Here is an 18676-nt window from a genome sequence, read left to right on the forward strand (position 1 = left end):
CTGGGGTCGATTTGCTCGACTAAAGGTGGTGCTCCAGCATGCCCGCAAGTAATATATATATATATATAAAGTTGTGCGTGTGTGTTAGAAAATAAACACCAGATTTTATATATTTTCTGTAGACAAGAATTCATGTTCCTACACGTGTGATATCGTGAACTGAATGAGAAAGTGGTTACAGAATGTGTGTATATGTGTGTGTGTGTGTATGTGTGTGTGTGTGTGTGTGTGCGCGTGCGTGCGTGTGTGTGTGTGTGTGTGCACGTGCGTGTGTGTGCGTGCTCAAATTCAGAACGTGTTGGCTTTTCGTTTTTCCAGTTTGAGTATTATTAATGTCTCTCTTGTACCGTGTACCGACACTTTTGTATATTTTACGAATTTCTTTTCTTTTCAGGCAAAATCCCTACCAACTTCAGATTGCTCTTGGTATTACAGAACTTTATAAAGATGCATTCAGTGTAAGATTCAGAAAAGTTTCGAAAATTGTAGTGGTAAATCATATTTTTCCATTCATATTTCAATTCATTAAATATATCTTTGTCGCTTTCGGATTTTATCCACTTGCATATTTCCGCGTTCCAGTCAGCCAAGCCAGTATTCTTCAGCCGCCATTAAAAGTGTGACCGTCTCGTCTTCTTTCCTATCATACTATGCCCAGGACTTCTTTATCCTGTACAAATATATCCGTTTTTAAGATGGTAGGATGATTATAATAATAAGTCGGCAGGCCACGTAGTGTTTGTCGTTCGTTGGTCCAAGTATTCCCTTCGTTTCTTCGAGACACGCTTTTTCATGTTGTCTCCGATTCATTTCAAGAAATAATTTTACCATTTGAAGTATTGCCTACAAAATTTTTGCTTCGCAGTCACATGGTTCCAGGTTCAGTCACACTGCATGGCACCTTAGGCAAGTATCTTCTACTTTAATCTCGGGCCGACCAAAACCTTGTGAGCAGATTTGGTAAACGGAAAGTGAAAGAAACCCATCGCATATCTATATATAGTGTATGTGTGTGCGTGCGCGCGTGCATGCGTGTGTAAGTATGCATGTGTCTTTGTGTGCGTGTGTGTGTATGTATATCTAAGTGTGTGTGTGTGTGTGTGTGTGTGGGTGTGTCTTTGTGTCTGTGTTTGTCCCCCACCTCTGCTTGAAAACCGGTGTTGGTGTGTTTACGTCTACTTAGACTAGCGGTCCGGCCAAAGAGATCGATAACATAAATATTAGCCTTGAAAAATTAAAAACTGGGGTCGATTCATTCGATTAAAACTCTTCCGCGTCTAATGGCTGAAACAAGTAAAACATAAAAGATATAAGGACCACTAGTAGGTCGTAGACGAAATATCGAAACGATTTCCAGGATATAATTCAATTGTATTTCCATCGATTCGGTCAATCCAGCTGACCCTTTCAATTGTTGGTTGACGCTAATTTATAACTTTCGCTCAGGGCTCACATTTTAGACTGTAATGGCGCGAAATTATGGCCGCCATTAAGGAAGTACAATCTACGCATGCGCAAGGGCCTTGCCTTCCCGGAAGCCCCTCGATTGCGCATGCGTAGTAAAACCAGTACTTAAAGCGCTTCTTTCGTTTTCTAACCCTCTTAGCGCGATACCTTCGATCTAACAACAACTTGCTCCTCTCAGATGCCTCAACGAAGCTTTTAACCTTCCAGTGCTGATTACAAGTTACCAGCGACTACCAGGCTGAATGACACAGGATTTGTAAAACGAAACATCACCAAAAATAAAACTTATTTTTATTATGTTGTTAATTGTTCTACTGTTTCTTAATATATAATTTTGTTGAAAGGTGATAGAGAGAGACTAATGTCTCTATTGCAACTATCAACCTTTTACAAGACAAAGGATTTGTGTAACCAATTTTTAATCGATTCGTCGATCACTGATTCCATAATAACTTGACTTGTCCTCATTTCCTTCATCCTAAAAATAACTTTTGTTTTCAAAATCGATTAAAATTCAATTCTTATATCACCCCAGTATCCTTTCTACGTTCATGGAGGAAGTTATCCGAACGATATAGCGCTTATGGAACTTTCAGCACCAATTCAACTGTCTGAATACATTAAAACTGTTTGCCTACCTTCTAAAACGAATCGGTTCACTGGTCGAGATGAATGCTGGGTCACTGGATGGGGCGATACACGAGGTGAGTGTTTTCCAGTCCCTGTTGTTACTTTTTACCAAAGATCATAGATGATTCTATCTTTTATCTTTTACTTGTTTCAGTCATTAGACTGCGGCCATGCTGGGGCACCGTCTTAAGAAATTTTAATCGAATGAATCGACCCCAGTACTTACTTGTTTTCGAAAGCATGCTACTTATCAGCCTCTTTTGCTGAAACGCTAATTTACGGAGATGTAAACACACCAACACCGGTTGTCAAGCAGTGGTGGGGGACAAACACTCACACATACACACACGCGACGGATGTTTTTCAGTTTCCATCTACCAAATCCACTCACAAGGCTTTGATCGGCCCGAGCTGTAGTAGAAGACACTTGCCCAAGGTGCCACGCAGTGGGACTGAGCCAAAGCCGTTGGAAAACCGATTATAGCAGCGACTCATCTAAGAATATCTGAAGAAGGAATTTTATTCGGAAATATCATCGGACTGTGGATAACTAAATTACAACAGGTCTATAGTCCATTTTTTGTATTATAGTGCATTGTTGTACCATTCAAAACTTTTTATTCTTTACAAACAATACACAATGCTTCAAGCGAACTACAATACTCTCCTACAAAACATTTGGTTTTTTTCTTCAAAACTTCGCCCACAACTCATACACTCATGTTCATACACGCGCAGACTTCAGAAAAGTCAAATCTTACCCCAGTCTCACTCTACTCTCTTAAAGAAAAGATAATGTGTTTCAGTGTTTGAAAAAATAAATAAATAAAATAAAATAAACATGGATGGTCACAATTGGAATGCTTTTGATCATAGATCTTTGGACCAGCTGCCGACTTGTGTTTAAGCAACACCAATTGCAACAAGAAGCGTACAACAATACAACGGATACTGGAGCGAGTACAACATGTCTTGGCTGTCGCACTGCAGTTTTATATAACTGCATTGCATGGCGGGATGAGCAGTATGGTGATCCTTTGTTAGAATCCCTTGCTAGAATATGTGATTTGCTATGATTAAAAATAGAGATCTCTGGGTCGGGCTACGTCGTTCGAGCGACAGCCTATGTGCCATATGACTTCTCGATCAAGGTTGAGCTGGGACAACGATAAAAACAACAACAACAACAACAAGTGATATACAAGTACAAACTGGACAGTGGAGTGCACTCCACAGGATTCCTAATTAAACATCAGAATATAGAGTATGGGAATGGGGGCTTCAGAACACCACCATCACCACCGTCGCTAACAACAACAACAATATCGCGAGGATTGAGAAAGAATTCCGTCAAACGGGAAAGTAACAAGGTTGGAGTTGAAAGGAAAAATAAACACTGAAGTTGAAGACATGGTCACGTGGTCAAGAAAGAAGAGGAATGAAGGAGATAGGAATTGACATTGAAAGGCATCCTGGGTAAGATGTTCTGTGGATGAAGGTAAAAAAACAGTTTTGCTATTTCTATGTTGTTATACTGTAACATCTGTTCTGTTGCTTCTTATGACAAGCAAACCACCATGACGGACACAACCTACTGTATCGCCCTGAAATATGGAGGGGACAACGCACTAAATATTTTTTGTCAGCTCGCCATCACACACACACACAAGTGTGTATGTGTGTGTGTGTGTGAGAGAGAGAGAGAGAAAGTGAAAGGGGGAGAGAGGGAGAGACTCTCGCATACAACGACTGACACGAATTTGTTAAAATTTCTTGGAGGCGATGAGTGGAGAAAAATGTCATAGTTTAGGGGGAAATAACACATGGTAGATAGTATTATAGATATTTATGATAAGTAACCAGTGTGAATATGTATGTATGCTTACATGGAAATTGATTAATTAATTAATTTGTGCAATCAAGTGTTTCTTAAAATGAATGTGTTTAGTTAACGCTGTGAGACCTGTTGCTATCTCTTGTATTATATATTATAGTCTTCCTCGGATGTTTGACTATTACATGTTCAACAACCTTAAACCTGGAACAGCAATTTTTTTGCATAATGGAAACAAATTTTAGTTGAGCAATGTAGACGGACGGACGTCAAACTTTGCAATCTATAGATCGTGTCCTAGGTAAGACTTTAAAGTGCATCCGGTAGTGGGGCCTTGGTACGGGAGTTCCAGGGTTTGGAGGAGTGTGGAGCCACCTCTTAGCCACTATTTTTCCTACGTCTACTCTGACCCAGAGTCGTAGCACCTGTTAGTGCCACTGCTATGGGTTAACTAGCATGTATATCACCCGCTTCAAACCCGGGCTACGTCTGACCGATAATCGGCAGTGACTTGGTCAGCGAATCCTCTGCAATAGTCGAAAATCGACTGTAACATGAGCTGCTATGAACCACACTATCGCAAAGTGTGTAGGCATGTAACCAGGGACCCCATGTGAACTTGTATTCGCTCTGAAACTTCGAACGTGAACTCTACATCTCACAATAAATGACAACTACGGTTACGGCGTCCGCGCTTTCCGCCGCATTTGCTCTCTCAGTGGGGCATTCGTCGAATTTGCAAGATGGATTTTTAGGTTGCAGGCAGGAGTATTACTTTGCCTGCTGGAATGTTAGGGCCGACCGTCGGATATGGCAGCATTCGTGAAGGACATGGTGAACTCGTTGGTCGGGGCCATCTCATCCCACTCCGGGGTGTATGTCGCTGCACATGCAAACAACTACAAGTAATCTATTGAGGGTTAGTGGTGGGTAAGTGCGACGGTGTTCTAAGGATGTTACAGAGAGTCGATGGAGACCATCTGAACAGCCTATTTCGGATTATGCACAATTTCCAGTAATCACTAACTTGGCAGTGCTATTAAGGACATATTGACGGTTCGGAAGAAATTCAACAGGGTTGGTAAAGTCATCAGCTGGGCCAGTCAGAAAGGCGTACTGGGAGACATTACAGTTTTACACGCAATGGGTCTGTGTCCCAACATTGGTGAGTTACGGAGTTATGTTGAACAAATATCGTTAAGTGAAGGACGGAACCGATTATCAACCCAGTCCCTGGAAACGATTGCTCCACCTCTTTCTTTCGGTCTAAAAGAACAACCATTTTACCTCTGTCTGGTTACCATGGTGAAAGAGATTCCACAGTAAAGATAAAAAGATTGAAGAGAGACGGTTCCCTATTCAACGAAGCCATCATCGGGAAATGAGTTGCTGCCCTTAAGTTAATTTGCTGAAAGGTGAGAGTGACAGGACTTACGCTCAGTATGCGCAGAGTGAACATCGGCATATTCCTTTATTTGCATATTCCCTTTATTTGCATATTCCTTTATTTGCAAAGTTTTTTTTAATTAACTTTTAGTGGTTGCCTCCCCACTACTGAGCATCTCTTCTTTTATATACTTTTACTTTCCTTGTCTATTTTTTAAATCATAATCGATACTGTGTGCCCCTACTGCCACTTTTTTTGTAATTTGTCCTTGTAATTCTCCCTTTATCGCCTTTGTATCATATAAACGAAATCATCATTATTGTTGTTGTTGTCAAAGGATAAATAAGAGAAGAGAGGTGGTGAGTTGGCAGAATTGTTGGGTTACTGACAAAATGCTTTGTAGCCTAATTGAGTTACGTCTGTTATATTTTTAGAGTTGCTAAAATCAAATGAAGTACTGAGACTGAATTCGATCCACAAAATATGCAGGCCTTTTGTACACAATTTAAACAAGAGGCAGCATAGAGAACTGACTGAAATAGTAACTATATATTCCTGAAATCACGCCTTAGTATCCGATATAATGGCTAATGAGGACTAAAATCTAGGACCCACCACAGGGTCTAGTCCTTGTTGTGATGTGGTGTAGCGGCTCGTGCGCCTCAATAACCCACAGAGTTAAACTAGCAGAGTGCAAGTTCCTGATAGGATCTCCCATACTGGATATGTCAAAGGAAAGCGGCCACGTTAATACAGACCACCTCTTCTCAGAGGTGAAAATGGGTTTGCTTAGAGCCAACACTCCTACCTAGAAAAAAGGGAAGTTACAGAATCAGCTATGATAATTCAAAACCAAAAGCCTGGGAAATGAAGGCATGCCCTCAGAGAAACATATGGTGACCCCGTCTATAGTGAAGGAGCGGCCTGATAGCCTAGAGGCGAGAACAGTGTAGGAAAGTCAACGATAGACTATGCGCCATTGCGAGCGAAAGGTTTAAGTATGTAAATGCAAGGTATTTCTTACAAAAAAAGAAAATATGGGATGGTGACAGCTTGTGTATTTTTTTTGATATGTCTGACTAACCTGGAGCTGAACAACAAGCAACACTTGACAAAATAATGATTTTAAATTTTGGCACAACGCCCGCGATTTCAGGGAGGGGGTAAGTCTATAACATCAACCCCCAGGATTCAACTGTTACTTATTTTGTCGACCCTGACAGAATGAAAGGCAAAGTCGACCTCGGCGGAATTTGAACTCAGAACGTAAAGACGGACGAAATGGTGCTAAGAATTTTGTCTGGTGTGTTAACGGCTCTGTCAGCTCGCTGCCTCAACATGGGACAAACTATTGGTTTCAAATTTTAGTACAACGCCAGCAATTTCGAGGAGAAGTAAGTCGATTACATTGACCCCGGTGTTCAACTGCTACTTATTTTATCGCTTCTGCAGAATTTGAATCCAGAACACAGAGACGGACAAATGCTGCTAAGCATTTTTGCTCGGCGTGCTAACGATTCTGCCAGCTCACTGCATTAACAAGTGATATAATATTTCTCAAATAAATCTTTTCTTCATTTAACAGGCAGAGGAAATCCAAACGTACTGAATAAAGTGCAAGTTCGAATTACAGGTTTCCTTGAATGTCAACACAAATGGAGTGCTTATGTGCATAAAAGCCATATATGTGTTGGTGATGGCCATGCTGGTCCATGTCGGGTATATTTTTCGTTTGTTTCTTTCCTTTTTTAATGCCTATTTCGACATTTTCCATCCACAACCGTTACTGCTTTACTCTCCTCTTCCTCTTCCCTCTACATTCTCTCTCTCTCTCTCTCTTACATTATAAGTTTCCCTTTACACATTGGCATTGAAATATAAATCAGCAAAGAAGATTGATCAACACTGTAAATTATGACACGACACAGGGCGCAGCCATTACTATGTGTGTTTATTTCGTCAGACATACAAACTCGTGACGGTACACTTTGTGTGCACATCTTAACGTAAAGTCACTCTTATTACATTGTCCTTCTTTACAAACATTGCAAGAGGTATTATTGTAGTCAATATACACACAAGGTTTAAGTTCTGTATCTTGTTTGACTTTCGCTGGTTTCTTGTTGATTAATAGAATCTCATACCAGTCTTCATCATCTTCATCGGTGGTCATATGTCCAATGAATAATTCTTCGAATTTTTCAGTTTCTTCAGAATTGTCAACAGTGTGAACATTTTTCTCTTCTTTCTCTCTAGTGTCTTGTCTGTCATGCCTAGATGGTGTTCTAGTTTTACACATGCTGGCAAAATGATGTTTACCACTGCATTTGTCGCAAACTTTTCCAGCAGATGGACACTTGTCTTTAGCATGTTTGTAACCACACTGTCTACACAGAGGGTATTCTATTGTTATACCTTGAGGTTCATATTTTCATCTTGGACCCTATTGACAATCATGGCATTGGTTTCTTTCGATATGGTTGACTGCTCATCATTAAGAACTTTCAATTATTGTGCGCTGATTTCTGTACAGTTTTTTTTCTTCCAAATCAAGATCGTCCTTTTCTCCATAACCGCATTCTGGGGTTGTCACTAATAATTCCACACACAGTTCTGTCTTTAATGAACCCATCATTCAATGTCCCAAACTCACAAGTTGTAGATTTATTCTTTAAATCCGTCACATATTGATCAATTGACTCACCTAGTTTCTGAGATCGTATGAAAATTGTCTCTCAATCGTCAGAGGTTCACAGTATTCCTGATGAAACTTTTGCTTCACTTTGTCATAATTCTTGCTATTCACTTCCTCACTCCACTCAAAAGAGTTATATACACTTGAACTGCAACATCTCCCGCCACATGTAGTAAAATAACATACTTCACATTCTGTGATTTAGTTGCGATTCCGCTAGCCGTAAGGTAAAGTTCAAACCTTTGTATCCACCGTTTCCAGTTCTAGGTTACATTGCTTTCGAGATTAAGCTCATTCGGGCTTCTTATCTGATCCATTCAGGTTTCTTATCTGGTCCATTCCGGCGATTGTTCAATCCCTCTTCTAATACCATGTAAATTATGACACGACACAGGGCGCAGCTAATTATTATGTGTGTTTATTTCGTCAAACATACAAACTCTTGACGTCACACTTTGTGTGAACACCTTAACGTAAAGCTACTCTCATCACGAACACCACCACGTATCTGATATTAATGGTCCTTGTTTCAGTCATTGGACTGCGGCCATGGGGCACTGCCTTGAAAGATTTAGTCGAAAAAATCTCCCCCAGTACTTATATGAAGTCTGATACTTATTCTATCGGTCTCTTTTGCAAAACCCGCAAGTTATGGGGGCGTAAAGAAACCAACACCGACCAAGTGCTGGTAGTGGGAACAAACACAGACACATACATATACATACACACACTATATATATATATATATATATATATATATATATATATATATATATATATGTGTGTGTGGGGGGGGGGGATATACATATATACACAACGGGTTTCCTCACAGTTTCCGTCTACCAAATTCACTCACAAGGCATTGGACGTCTGTAAAAGACACGTATTTACTCGAGGTTCTATGCAGTGAAACTGAATCCAAAATAACATTATTGCAAATCGAGCTTATTTATATCATAATAATAATATATACTTGTAATTAGTTTATCCATTTTATTATATATATTTCGCTCTCTTTCTCATTTCATCTCTCTCTCTCTCTCTCTCTCTCTCTCTCTCATTAATAAGCTATCTCTTTACCTTTTATTTTTTTTAATTCTTTCTATCGCAGTTTGCAAACACATCCCCATTCACCCACCCACGCTCACCCAACACGTCTTGTTCGTATTTTCCTCTCCCTCCATCTTTATAAAAGCTATTTTGTATGTACCCAGTCAAGAAACACTGATTTCATCGACTACATTTCCATCCACCCCTACCAAATTCGTGAAATCATGTCTGTTAAATAATTTCTTTCTTTGTCTTCAATCAACACTGATTATTTAATTATTATCATTTTATTTTCCTTCCAATTCGTCTTTTCCCATCATAACTTCTTTTTCTCTCCCCCTCTCTTCACTTCCTCTCTTTTCATTTCTATTTATAAAAAGTAAAAAAAGAAAAAGGAAAAAATTGCTGTCTGTCTTTTCATATTTGATATTGGAGCTGATGTCGCTTCAGTGTTGTATACTGTTAATATTGACAAAACTTTTTATATACCAAATATTTTATATTCAAAGAACGTAACATTACACACACACACACACACACATACACGTGTAAGCACTCCTCACATGACACAAACAACACATACATTCGTGCATACAATCACACCCATACCCTTACACAAGGACACATACTCATACGCCCCCTCTTACACACACACACACACACACACACACACACACACACACACACTCGCGCGCACTGAAATAATGAAACACATTCTATTTTCCCCTCTTTGTATATGACTAACAAAAATATTCTCTCATATAATAAAATAGAGAAAACTCTATTTTATCTATGTTGAAAGAATTTCCTTGTCGCTCCAACGGCAGTGATCAAAAGGCATTCCAACCATAAACATACCATCTTTTGTGAAATATGTCGAGAACTGTATTGCGCAAAGTAACCTTCTCTCCTCAATAACTCTTCGCCGTGCTTGCGTGTTTGAGAGTTTGTATAATCGTATGTGCATATGTGTGCGGTTTCTGTCTGTCTGTCTGTCTGTCTGTCTGTCTCTCTCTCTCTCTCTCTCTCTCTCTCTCTCTCTCTCTCTCTCTCTATATATATATATATATATATATATATATATATATATATATATATATATATATACTTTACTCTTTTACTTGTTTCAGTCATTTGACTGTGGCCATGCTGGAGCACCGCCTTTAGTCGAGTAAATCGACCCCAGGACTTATTCCTTGTAAGCCTAGTACTTATTCTATCGGTCTCTTTTGCCGAACCGCTAAGTTACGGGGACGTAAACACACCAGCATCGGTTGTCAAGCGATGTTGGGAGGACAAACACAGACACACAAACATACACACACACACACACACACACACACACACACATATATATATATATATATATATATATATATATACGACGGGCTTCTTTCAGTTTCCGTCTACCAAATCCACTCACAAGGCTTTGGTCGGCCCGAGGCTATAGTAGAAGACACTTGCCCAAGGTGCCACGCAGTGGGACTGAACCCGGAACCATGTGGTTGGTAAGCAAGCTTATTTTTTCAGGCGGCACACATTCTAGCTACGCTAGTGAATTGACCCCAGTACTTTATTTTCTTAATCCTGGTACTGATTCTATCGATCTTTTGCCGAACCGCTAACTTGTGGGGACGTAAACACACCAACACTTATTGTCAAGCGGTATGTGGGGGGAACAAACAAAAGTACACATAAACACCCCCCCCCCCACATATATATATATAAAATATGAATATATGCATATATCCATACATATATGTACATACCTACATCTATATGTATACATACATGCATATATGGGTACAGGACATTAAAAAAACGTTAAACACAATGAGAAACAAAAACATTAAAACGAAAACAGAAAACGAACTTTTTCCGAACAACGAAAACAACATAAAGAGTATACTCCTTCGTCAGTTGTCCCTGTTCCATCTACTCCGCGTTTTGAAGGCACGCCTGAAGAAATGAATCCATGAAGATGATCTACCCGATGCCCAAGGATACTACTGTAATAATTTCAGGAAAACGGACTGTGATCTTAAGAGACGTGCGATTTGTGGAAACGCGCATAGTGATGCATTAAATGTTTTAAAATTCCAGCCAAGGATTATTGCTATTATTACTATATTTATCCTACATTATATCGGTACAGCTCGATGCACCTCTAAAAACTGATTCGCCAATCAGCATAATTACATTGAATATTAGAATAATGTTAGCATACTCATAGCTGAAAAGCTTTGTCTATTAGGACTTCTTGGAGAGAAACAACAACAATAATAACAACATCACCATCATCAACAACATTAATCCTATTGAAATTATGTTTTATTTTGAAGGGTGACTCTGGTGGACCGCTGGTATGTTTGAAACGTGGCAGATTTCTATTGGCTGGCGTAGCATCTTTTAGTAATGAACTGTGTGGCGTTCCTGGCTTTCCGGCAGTTTATACCAAAGTCTCCGAATTTCTGGAATGGATCAATTATGTCTACATGAATGCCTAATTCAAGACATTATTATTTTTTTATATAAATGTATAAACGTAAATAAAAATCTTTTATAAAAGAGTCAACTCGATCTTTCCTCCTTTTCGGTTTAAGGACACGTAAATGTTTTTAAAATAAAATTGTAAATAAAATCAAAACTAATTAAATAGTCGTTGAAATGTTGTTGTTGGCACTCCGTCGCTTACGACGTCGAGGGTTCCAGTTGATCCGATCAACGGAACAGCCTGCTTGTGAAATTAACGTGCAAGTGGCTGAGCACTCCACAGACACGTGTACCCTTAACGTAGTTCTCGGGGATATTCAGCGTGACACAGTGTGACAAGGCTGGTTCTTTGAATTACAGTCACAACAGAAACAGGAAGTAAGAGAAAGTTGTGGTGAAAGAGTACAGCAGGGTTCGCCACCATCCCCTGCCGGAGCCTCGTGGAGCTTTAGCTCAATAAATACTCACAACGCCCAGTCTGGGAATCGAAACCGCGATCCTATGACCGCGTGTCCGCTGCCCTAACCACTGGGCCATTGCGCCTCCACAGTCGTTGAAATAAATATAAATCAAAAAGCTCGCAGAAAACATCATTCGAAAATCTCATCCTTCACATGAATAACATAGCTCGTGTGGGCTATACCAGTGTTATATATACCGTAAATCCTCGAGTATAGTCCGCCTTTAAGTATAATACGCAGGGGATTTTTAGGGGGCTGTTCCTCTGAAAAACTTAAACCTTGTGTATAATACGCACCCCTTCTCTAACTTAAGTCAAGGAGGTCTATATAAAGTCCTTGGTTTGTAAACATATATATGGTAACGTCCTTTATTATTATTGTATATATAACATAATGCAAACGTGTAGCTTTTTTGTGCACTTTGTTTGCAGAAAATAAAATGACAGTAATAACGTCAGTGTAAAATAAATATAGCTTAAGGTATTTTCGCGCCCGACATCACAAAATGTGTTTGAATAAACATTGCCGGACAGCAAATAGAGACTCGGACATTGCTTAGAAAATATTTCTCGTTTTTAACCTCGTATATAGTACGCACTAAGGATTTTGAACGTTAAATTTTGGGGAAAAAAATGCGGATTATACTCGAGGATTTACGGTATATATATGCAGGAGCACCATCTTTAGTCGAACAATTCGACCCCAGGACTTATTCTTTGTAAGCCTAGTATTTATTCTATCGGTCTCTTTTGCCGACACCGCTAAGTTACGGGGACGTAAGCACACCAACATCGGTTGTCAAGCGATGGTGGGGGACAAACACAGACACACAAATACACACACACATATACGACAGGATTCTTTCAGTTTCCGTCTACTAAATCCACTTACAAGACTTTGGTCGGCTCGTGGCTATAGTAGGAGACACTCGCCCAAGATGTCACGCAGTGGGAGTGAACCCGGAACCATGTAGTTGGGAAGCAAGCCTTTTTACCACACAGCCACTCCTGCAAATTAGTATGAAAAATAATGACAATCTTCTCTGTACTACACACACACACACACACACACACGCACACACACACATATATATATATATATATATATATATATATATATATATATATATACATATACTAGCTGACGTATCCTGTGTGTGTGTGTGTGTGGATATATATATGTATGCACACACAAATACATATGTATGTGTATGAATGTGTGTGTGTATGGGTATATATATATATATATATATATATATATATATATATATATATATATACACGCGCACGCGCGCACATGAGAAGATATATACATGGGTTTTGGTATTTTATTACCGTATTACACTTGCTAGCATTATCTGCACTCTAAGTCACGCGCGCGCATAAATACATTGTACAATATACGTCCATTGTTTCTGTGTTTGTTTGTATTTCGCACATATTATCATGCTTAAGTACATGTGAACGTCCAACAAATATCCTACTTCCAGGTGTCTGTTTTAAGTTGTTCTTTCATCTTTTAATCCAGCATCCGTGACAAGAATTTTCTTCTAACTTATAATGAGCTGACGTGGTCGGCGCAAGTTCATCAAACACACCTCTCCTCTATATAGGAAAGAAATCCATGCGACAACCGATATACAGTTTGCAGACACTTGATCAGCAACAATCATCTGGCCATCATTCAGTGAAAACTCGTTCCAGATTCTTCTGCGTTTTCTTAACTCACACACGTTGATTTAAATCCATTTTCCTTTGTTAATACATTATTATCAGCAGTAACATTATCATCTTTATTCTTTTCACCATTATTAATGTTTAGCAGCATTTAGACTCATTCGAAGTTCAAATCCTGCTGGAGTCGACTTCGTCGTTAATTTGACTGGAATCAATATAAATACTAAGTCACATACTGAGAAGCATTCAATCATGTGTAATTGCTTTTACTCTTGAAAACGTACACGCACCACCAATTCCTTTCGAATAGGGCGTAAATGTTACAAAATCAACTTACACGACAAATTTGTAACATAGTGTTTAACTAAAAGATTATTATTGTACTCTCTCCAAGAAAGTTCAAGTGTTATTATTCTTCAAGACTCAAAAGGAAGCCTTGGCATAATACTATTGGAAATAATTGATATAAGAAACTGCCGCAAATATTTAGTATTCATAGACATTGTACAGTTAAACGATTATTTCTAACATGGATCCTAAATATCTGCTGAATTTATTCATTTGCATTATAAATTTAATGTCAATCGTCCAAACCGAGGCTCGAAGTGTGTGCCGTTATAGCTATGGCTGTTACATTTGCCGAACGGATTCTGCAAAAGGAGGACGGTGTGAAATTTATCGTTACTGTTTCAGACAACGGAATCGTTACAACAAAGTGCAATGTCTGAGATACAACCAGCGTTCTACACAAGGTAAGTTGGCAGCTATTAAGACGAACAAAAGAAAAAGAACATAGGTGAGAGAGTGAGAGTTTGGTTTCATTCAAAGTTCATATGATTATGACTGTTTTCTGTGTTTTTTTATTTATCCGCTTCAATAATATCGTGAAAATCAGCTGTCTTCACTGCTTTTCATCCTTTCGGGGTCGATAAAAACAAGTATCAGTTGAGTACCGGGGTCGATGTAATCGATTTATCCACCCCAGCACCCACATTGATGGCCTTGTGCCAAATTTTGAAAGCAATAATATCGTGAAATATGATAGTGAAATGGTTTTGTAATAATGTCGTATTTGGTGTGGTTTTTGTTATGAGATAATATCGTGTGAAAGACAGTCGAGTATCAGACTAAATATTTTGCGGCAAATGGATACGCTTCATTTAACGTCCTGAGTTCATACTTTCAATATCATCATCAGCCCCTGGACATCAGTCTCGAATCCTAGGATCGGTTACTCGGTTTCCATGTCGTATAAGCGACCGATATCACAACACTCTTCCTGATCTGAATGATCAGTCCGTCTCAGGGCCACTCATTTACAGTTAAATGAACTGAAGCAGCCTGAAATAGTGTTTTACTCAGGAATACCACGCACCACCCGGCCCAGGAATCGAAACCTTGTTCTTGCGATCGTGAGTGTTGCACCCTAAACGCCAGGCCACGCGCCTTAACCTGCTGAGTTCACACTTTCGGGACTGATAAAACAAGTACCGGTAAAATATTGAATACCGATTGAATTGGCAACACTTCTGTTTTAATTCAAGGTTCGATGCCAATGTAAGAAAGTTTTATGATTGTAATTTGATGCCTGGCGGTTTTTAGTTACGTCTCTAAATTTAAATTATTAGGTGATCGAATTTACCATTTATCTTGGTGTGTGTATGTGTGATTAGTGCGGAGAAAGATGATGAGGTGGATTTATCAAAGGTGACGAGAGGTGGAGATACGGGTGTGTTGGCCAGTTTCGTGGAGCTGTAACCGTTTGTAGAAGCGATAGAAGAGACAACATACCTGTGGGCCAGAGAGTAGATGTGTCTGTTAGTAATTGGATACCAATCCGCCGAGAGGTCCTCCTCCGTATGCGATTCAAGATGTTTGTTTGCGTAGCAGCAGCCCCATCCCAGAAGTGAGTGCAGTATTCCAACTTGTGCCTTGTAAAGTACCAGCAGCTGTTGGGAGATCGAATATTTCCTGTCCCTAAAAAGAAGAGTTAGTCTTTGAGATGTGATCTTAGCTTTGCAAGCAGAAACGATAGCACGCCGGGCGAAATGCTTAGCGGTATTTCGTCTGCCGTTACGTTCTGAGTTCAAATTTTGCCGAGGTCGACTTTGCCTTTTATCCTTTCGGGGTCGATAAATTAAGTCCCAGCTACCCACTGGGGTCGATGTAATCGACTTAACCCCTTTGTCTGTCCTTGTTTGTCCCCTCTATGTTTAGCCCCTTGTGGGCAATAAAGAAATAAGAATCGTTAGCACGCCGGGCAAAATACTTAGCGGCATTTCTTCTGTCTTTATGTTCAGAGTTCAAATTCCACCGAGGTCGACTTTCCTTTTCATCTTTCGGGGTCGATAAATTAAATATCAGTGAAACACTAGAGTCGATTTAATCCACTAGTCCCCTACCCGCCAAATTTCAGGCCTTTTGCTTTAGCAGAAAGGATTATCATTATCATTACAACTTCGGCCGCACATATTGTAAAATTTGGAACAGCACAGAGAAGATTGTCATTATTTTTCATACTAATTTGCCTCTATACTTATTCTTAATAACATTCTGCTCATACAATCCTATCTTTAGGACACTTCGATGATACTTATGGCTCCTGTGAGCTTTAGCGTGTTTCTCTACAAAATTAATACATACAATGAAGGCGACGAGTTAACAAAATCGTTAGCAGTATTTCTTTACGTTCTGAGTTCACATCCGGCCGAGCTCAACTTTGCTTTTCATCCCTTCATGATCAATAAAATGAAGTACCCGCCAAACACTGGTGTCGTTGTAATCGATTTATCCTCCCCACTCAAAATCCCTTGGCCTTGAACCATGCAACGGATCGGAGACTTATTCGGAAGGAATGTTGTGATCTCGGTCACTTATACACTATGGACACAAAATAACTGGCCTTATATGAGTCTTAGAGCTCAAGAAAATTTTAAAAAAAACATATGATGAGCACTATAAAGCAAAAAATAAGATTTTCGGTTCACCGTGTCACTTGCTAGTTTCGATCTTTGGTTGGAGATAATTTCCTTCAGATATAGTGATCATAAAACAACAATATTCTTCTTCTTATATGTGATTTTAGTTCCAAATTGTTTAGTTAAAGTACCTTTTCAATATTCCTTTATTCAAGAGAAACTAGAGATCTATGTACCATACATAATGTAAATACACCGTCGATATACCAATTACTGCGGTATTTGCCCATCTCTCATGAACGTACTTTGTTAAAAAACACAAAATATCAGAGGAAGACAGAAATCTGTACCGACAGTGGCTAGCGAAAACGCCAGATGCATTTCGGTCTTTTCGGACGTTTTCAACGGAATGTACACGACAGCCTGTCTACTTTAAGTATGATACATAGATAGCTATTCAGTTTAGTACTGCCTTAGTTTCCTATACTGGATTTCAAAGAGAAATTGTTTTTAGTCTATATCACTAAACTTCGGCTAACACATTACCAAGATGAATATGAACAGACGTCATTGCCAGAAATAAATAAATGCTGCACAAACGAATCCAAAGACAATAGTTTTTATTGATGTAATAATCTCATGAATCTAAGTAAAGAGCCTACGTAGTCATTAACGATCTCTTCATTAGCATCTTGCATAAATGTACATAATGTATTTTATAGATGGTTGTGGTATTCGTCCTACAAGGAATATCGTCGGAGGTTCAACATCCACTGAAGGAAAATGGCCTTGGCAAGTCTCCTTACAGATGAAAGGTTCGGTTCATATCTGTGGAGCTGTGGTTATTAATCAAAACTGGCTGCTAACAGCTGCTCATTGTGTCTACAGGTGAGTAAACAGTTGCTCATTGTGTTTACCGGAATTTTTTTAATGATTTTTGTTTCAGGAGGCAGAGAAATGCCCATAGATGTCCTTCACTTGTGGGGCGATATGGCTGACATTCAACTTGAAGTTTTCTTAGTTGGCATCTGTAAATTTAATGCAGAAAAACTAAGGCCATAAAAGATTGCTGTTTTAGGAAGGAAGAGCAATTTGTTTTGTGTGTATTTTCTTAACTACATGATGCATTTATATACAATAGGATCATTGTTTATAGGTTTTCATTTATAAACAATAAGATCATAGGTTATAGTTTTTCAACGGACCCTTCACTGACTCACTGAATTTCCGACGGGGAGGGTAACAAACAATGAATCCTCGGCTTTTGAAATCTTGTATCCCGCCATCTAAAATGGTTTTGATGAGTGTTTCTGAAAGTTTGTTTCAAATTTTGATAGTCAAAGGAAGAAATCTTATGACTAATGTGTGTGTCTTGGCATCAGGTGTTGAGAGGCCAGGAATGTATTGACCTTTAAAAAATGGTATGTTTCATGCTGTTGTTGGTACATTACTCTGAAGTTTACTAATATGTTTACTAATAGTTGGATTAAAGTGCTGAGATCGAATCTTACTCTCTTTCTCTCTCGGTATTTTTCCTTACAGAACGGCAGCCCGTGAATTCACTGCAGTTTTTGGAGAATATGACTTAGGATGGAAATCAGGACACGAACAGTATCGCTCAATTTTTCGAACTTTCGTTGTGAGATTTTTTTTTTTTTTTACCAAGTTTGCCTTGGTGTGTGTGTGTGTGTTTGTGTGACGGTATGTGGCCCTGTGGTTAGGGTGTTACCCGCACAATTGAGAGATCGTGGTTTCAATTCCTGGACCAGGTAGTGCATTGGGTTCTTAAGCAGAACACTTCAGCTCACGTTGCTCTGCGACCACTTCGGCACCTGACGTGTGGTACGAGATGCATCTGTACAGGCAACGTCGATTTGACGGAGAGAGCGAGCTTATGTGCAGCACGAGCATTTGATTACTAGAAACAAATCATTTGTGCAGGTTGTTCAGAAAGAAATTGCAGAACCGCCATCCTTCGTCTACAGCATGTGTATATGGAGAGACCACAGCGTGCGTATATGCATATGTATGTATGTATGTATGTATTTATGTATGTATGTATGTA

The 18676-nt window shown here is 39.2% G+C and overlaps 2 protein-coding genes across 2 annotated transcripts in view; both read left to right on the forward strand.

Annotated features, from left to right (window-relative positions):
* Nucleotides 1–258: 258 nt before the first annotated feature.
* On the forward strand, nucleotides 259–11638 carry LOC128249119 (plasma kallikrein-like). Its single transcript, XM_052971991.2, has 4 exons — nucleotides 259–491; nucleotides 2003–2171; nucleotides 6904–7037; nucleotides 11406–11638. The coding sequence occupies exons 1-4, from the start codon at nucleotides 333–335 to the stop codon at nucleotides 11568–11570; spliced, it is 627 nt and encodes a 208-aa protein (XP_052827951.2). The 5' UTR covers nucleotides 259–332; the 3' UTR covers nucleotides 11571–11638.
* Nucleotides 11639–13544: 1906 nt separating this feature from the next.
* The window catches only part of LOC106876990 (chymotrypsinogen A), a 14112-nt gene continuing 8980 nt past the window's right edge, over nucleotides 13545–18676 (forward strand). Inside the window, exons 1-3 of the mRNA XM_014925767.3 lie at nucleotides 13545–14445; nucleotides 17334–17499; nucleotides 18154–18250. Coding sequence (XP_014781253.2) covers nucleotides 14223–14445; nucleotides 17334–17499; nucleotides 18154–18250 — 486 coding nt within the window. The 5' untranslated portion in view covers nucleotides 13545–14222. The remainder of the gene's footprint in view (nucleotides 14446–17333; nucleotides 17500–18153; nucleotides 18251–18676) is intronic.

The sequence above is a fragment of the Octopus bimaculoides genome, chromosome 11 (genome assembly GCF_046866305.1).
Source record: "Octopus bimaculoides isolate indiv1 chromosome 11, ASM4686630v1, whole genome shotgun sequence".
Taxonomy (NCBI): Eukaryota; Metazoa; Mollusca; class Cephalopoda; order Octopoda; family Octopodidae; genus Octopus; species Octopus bimaculoides.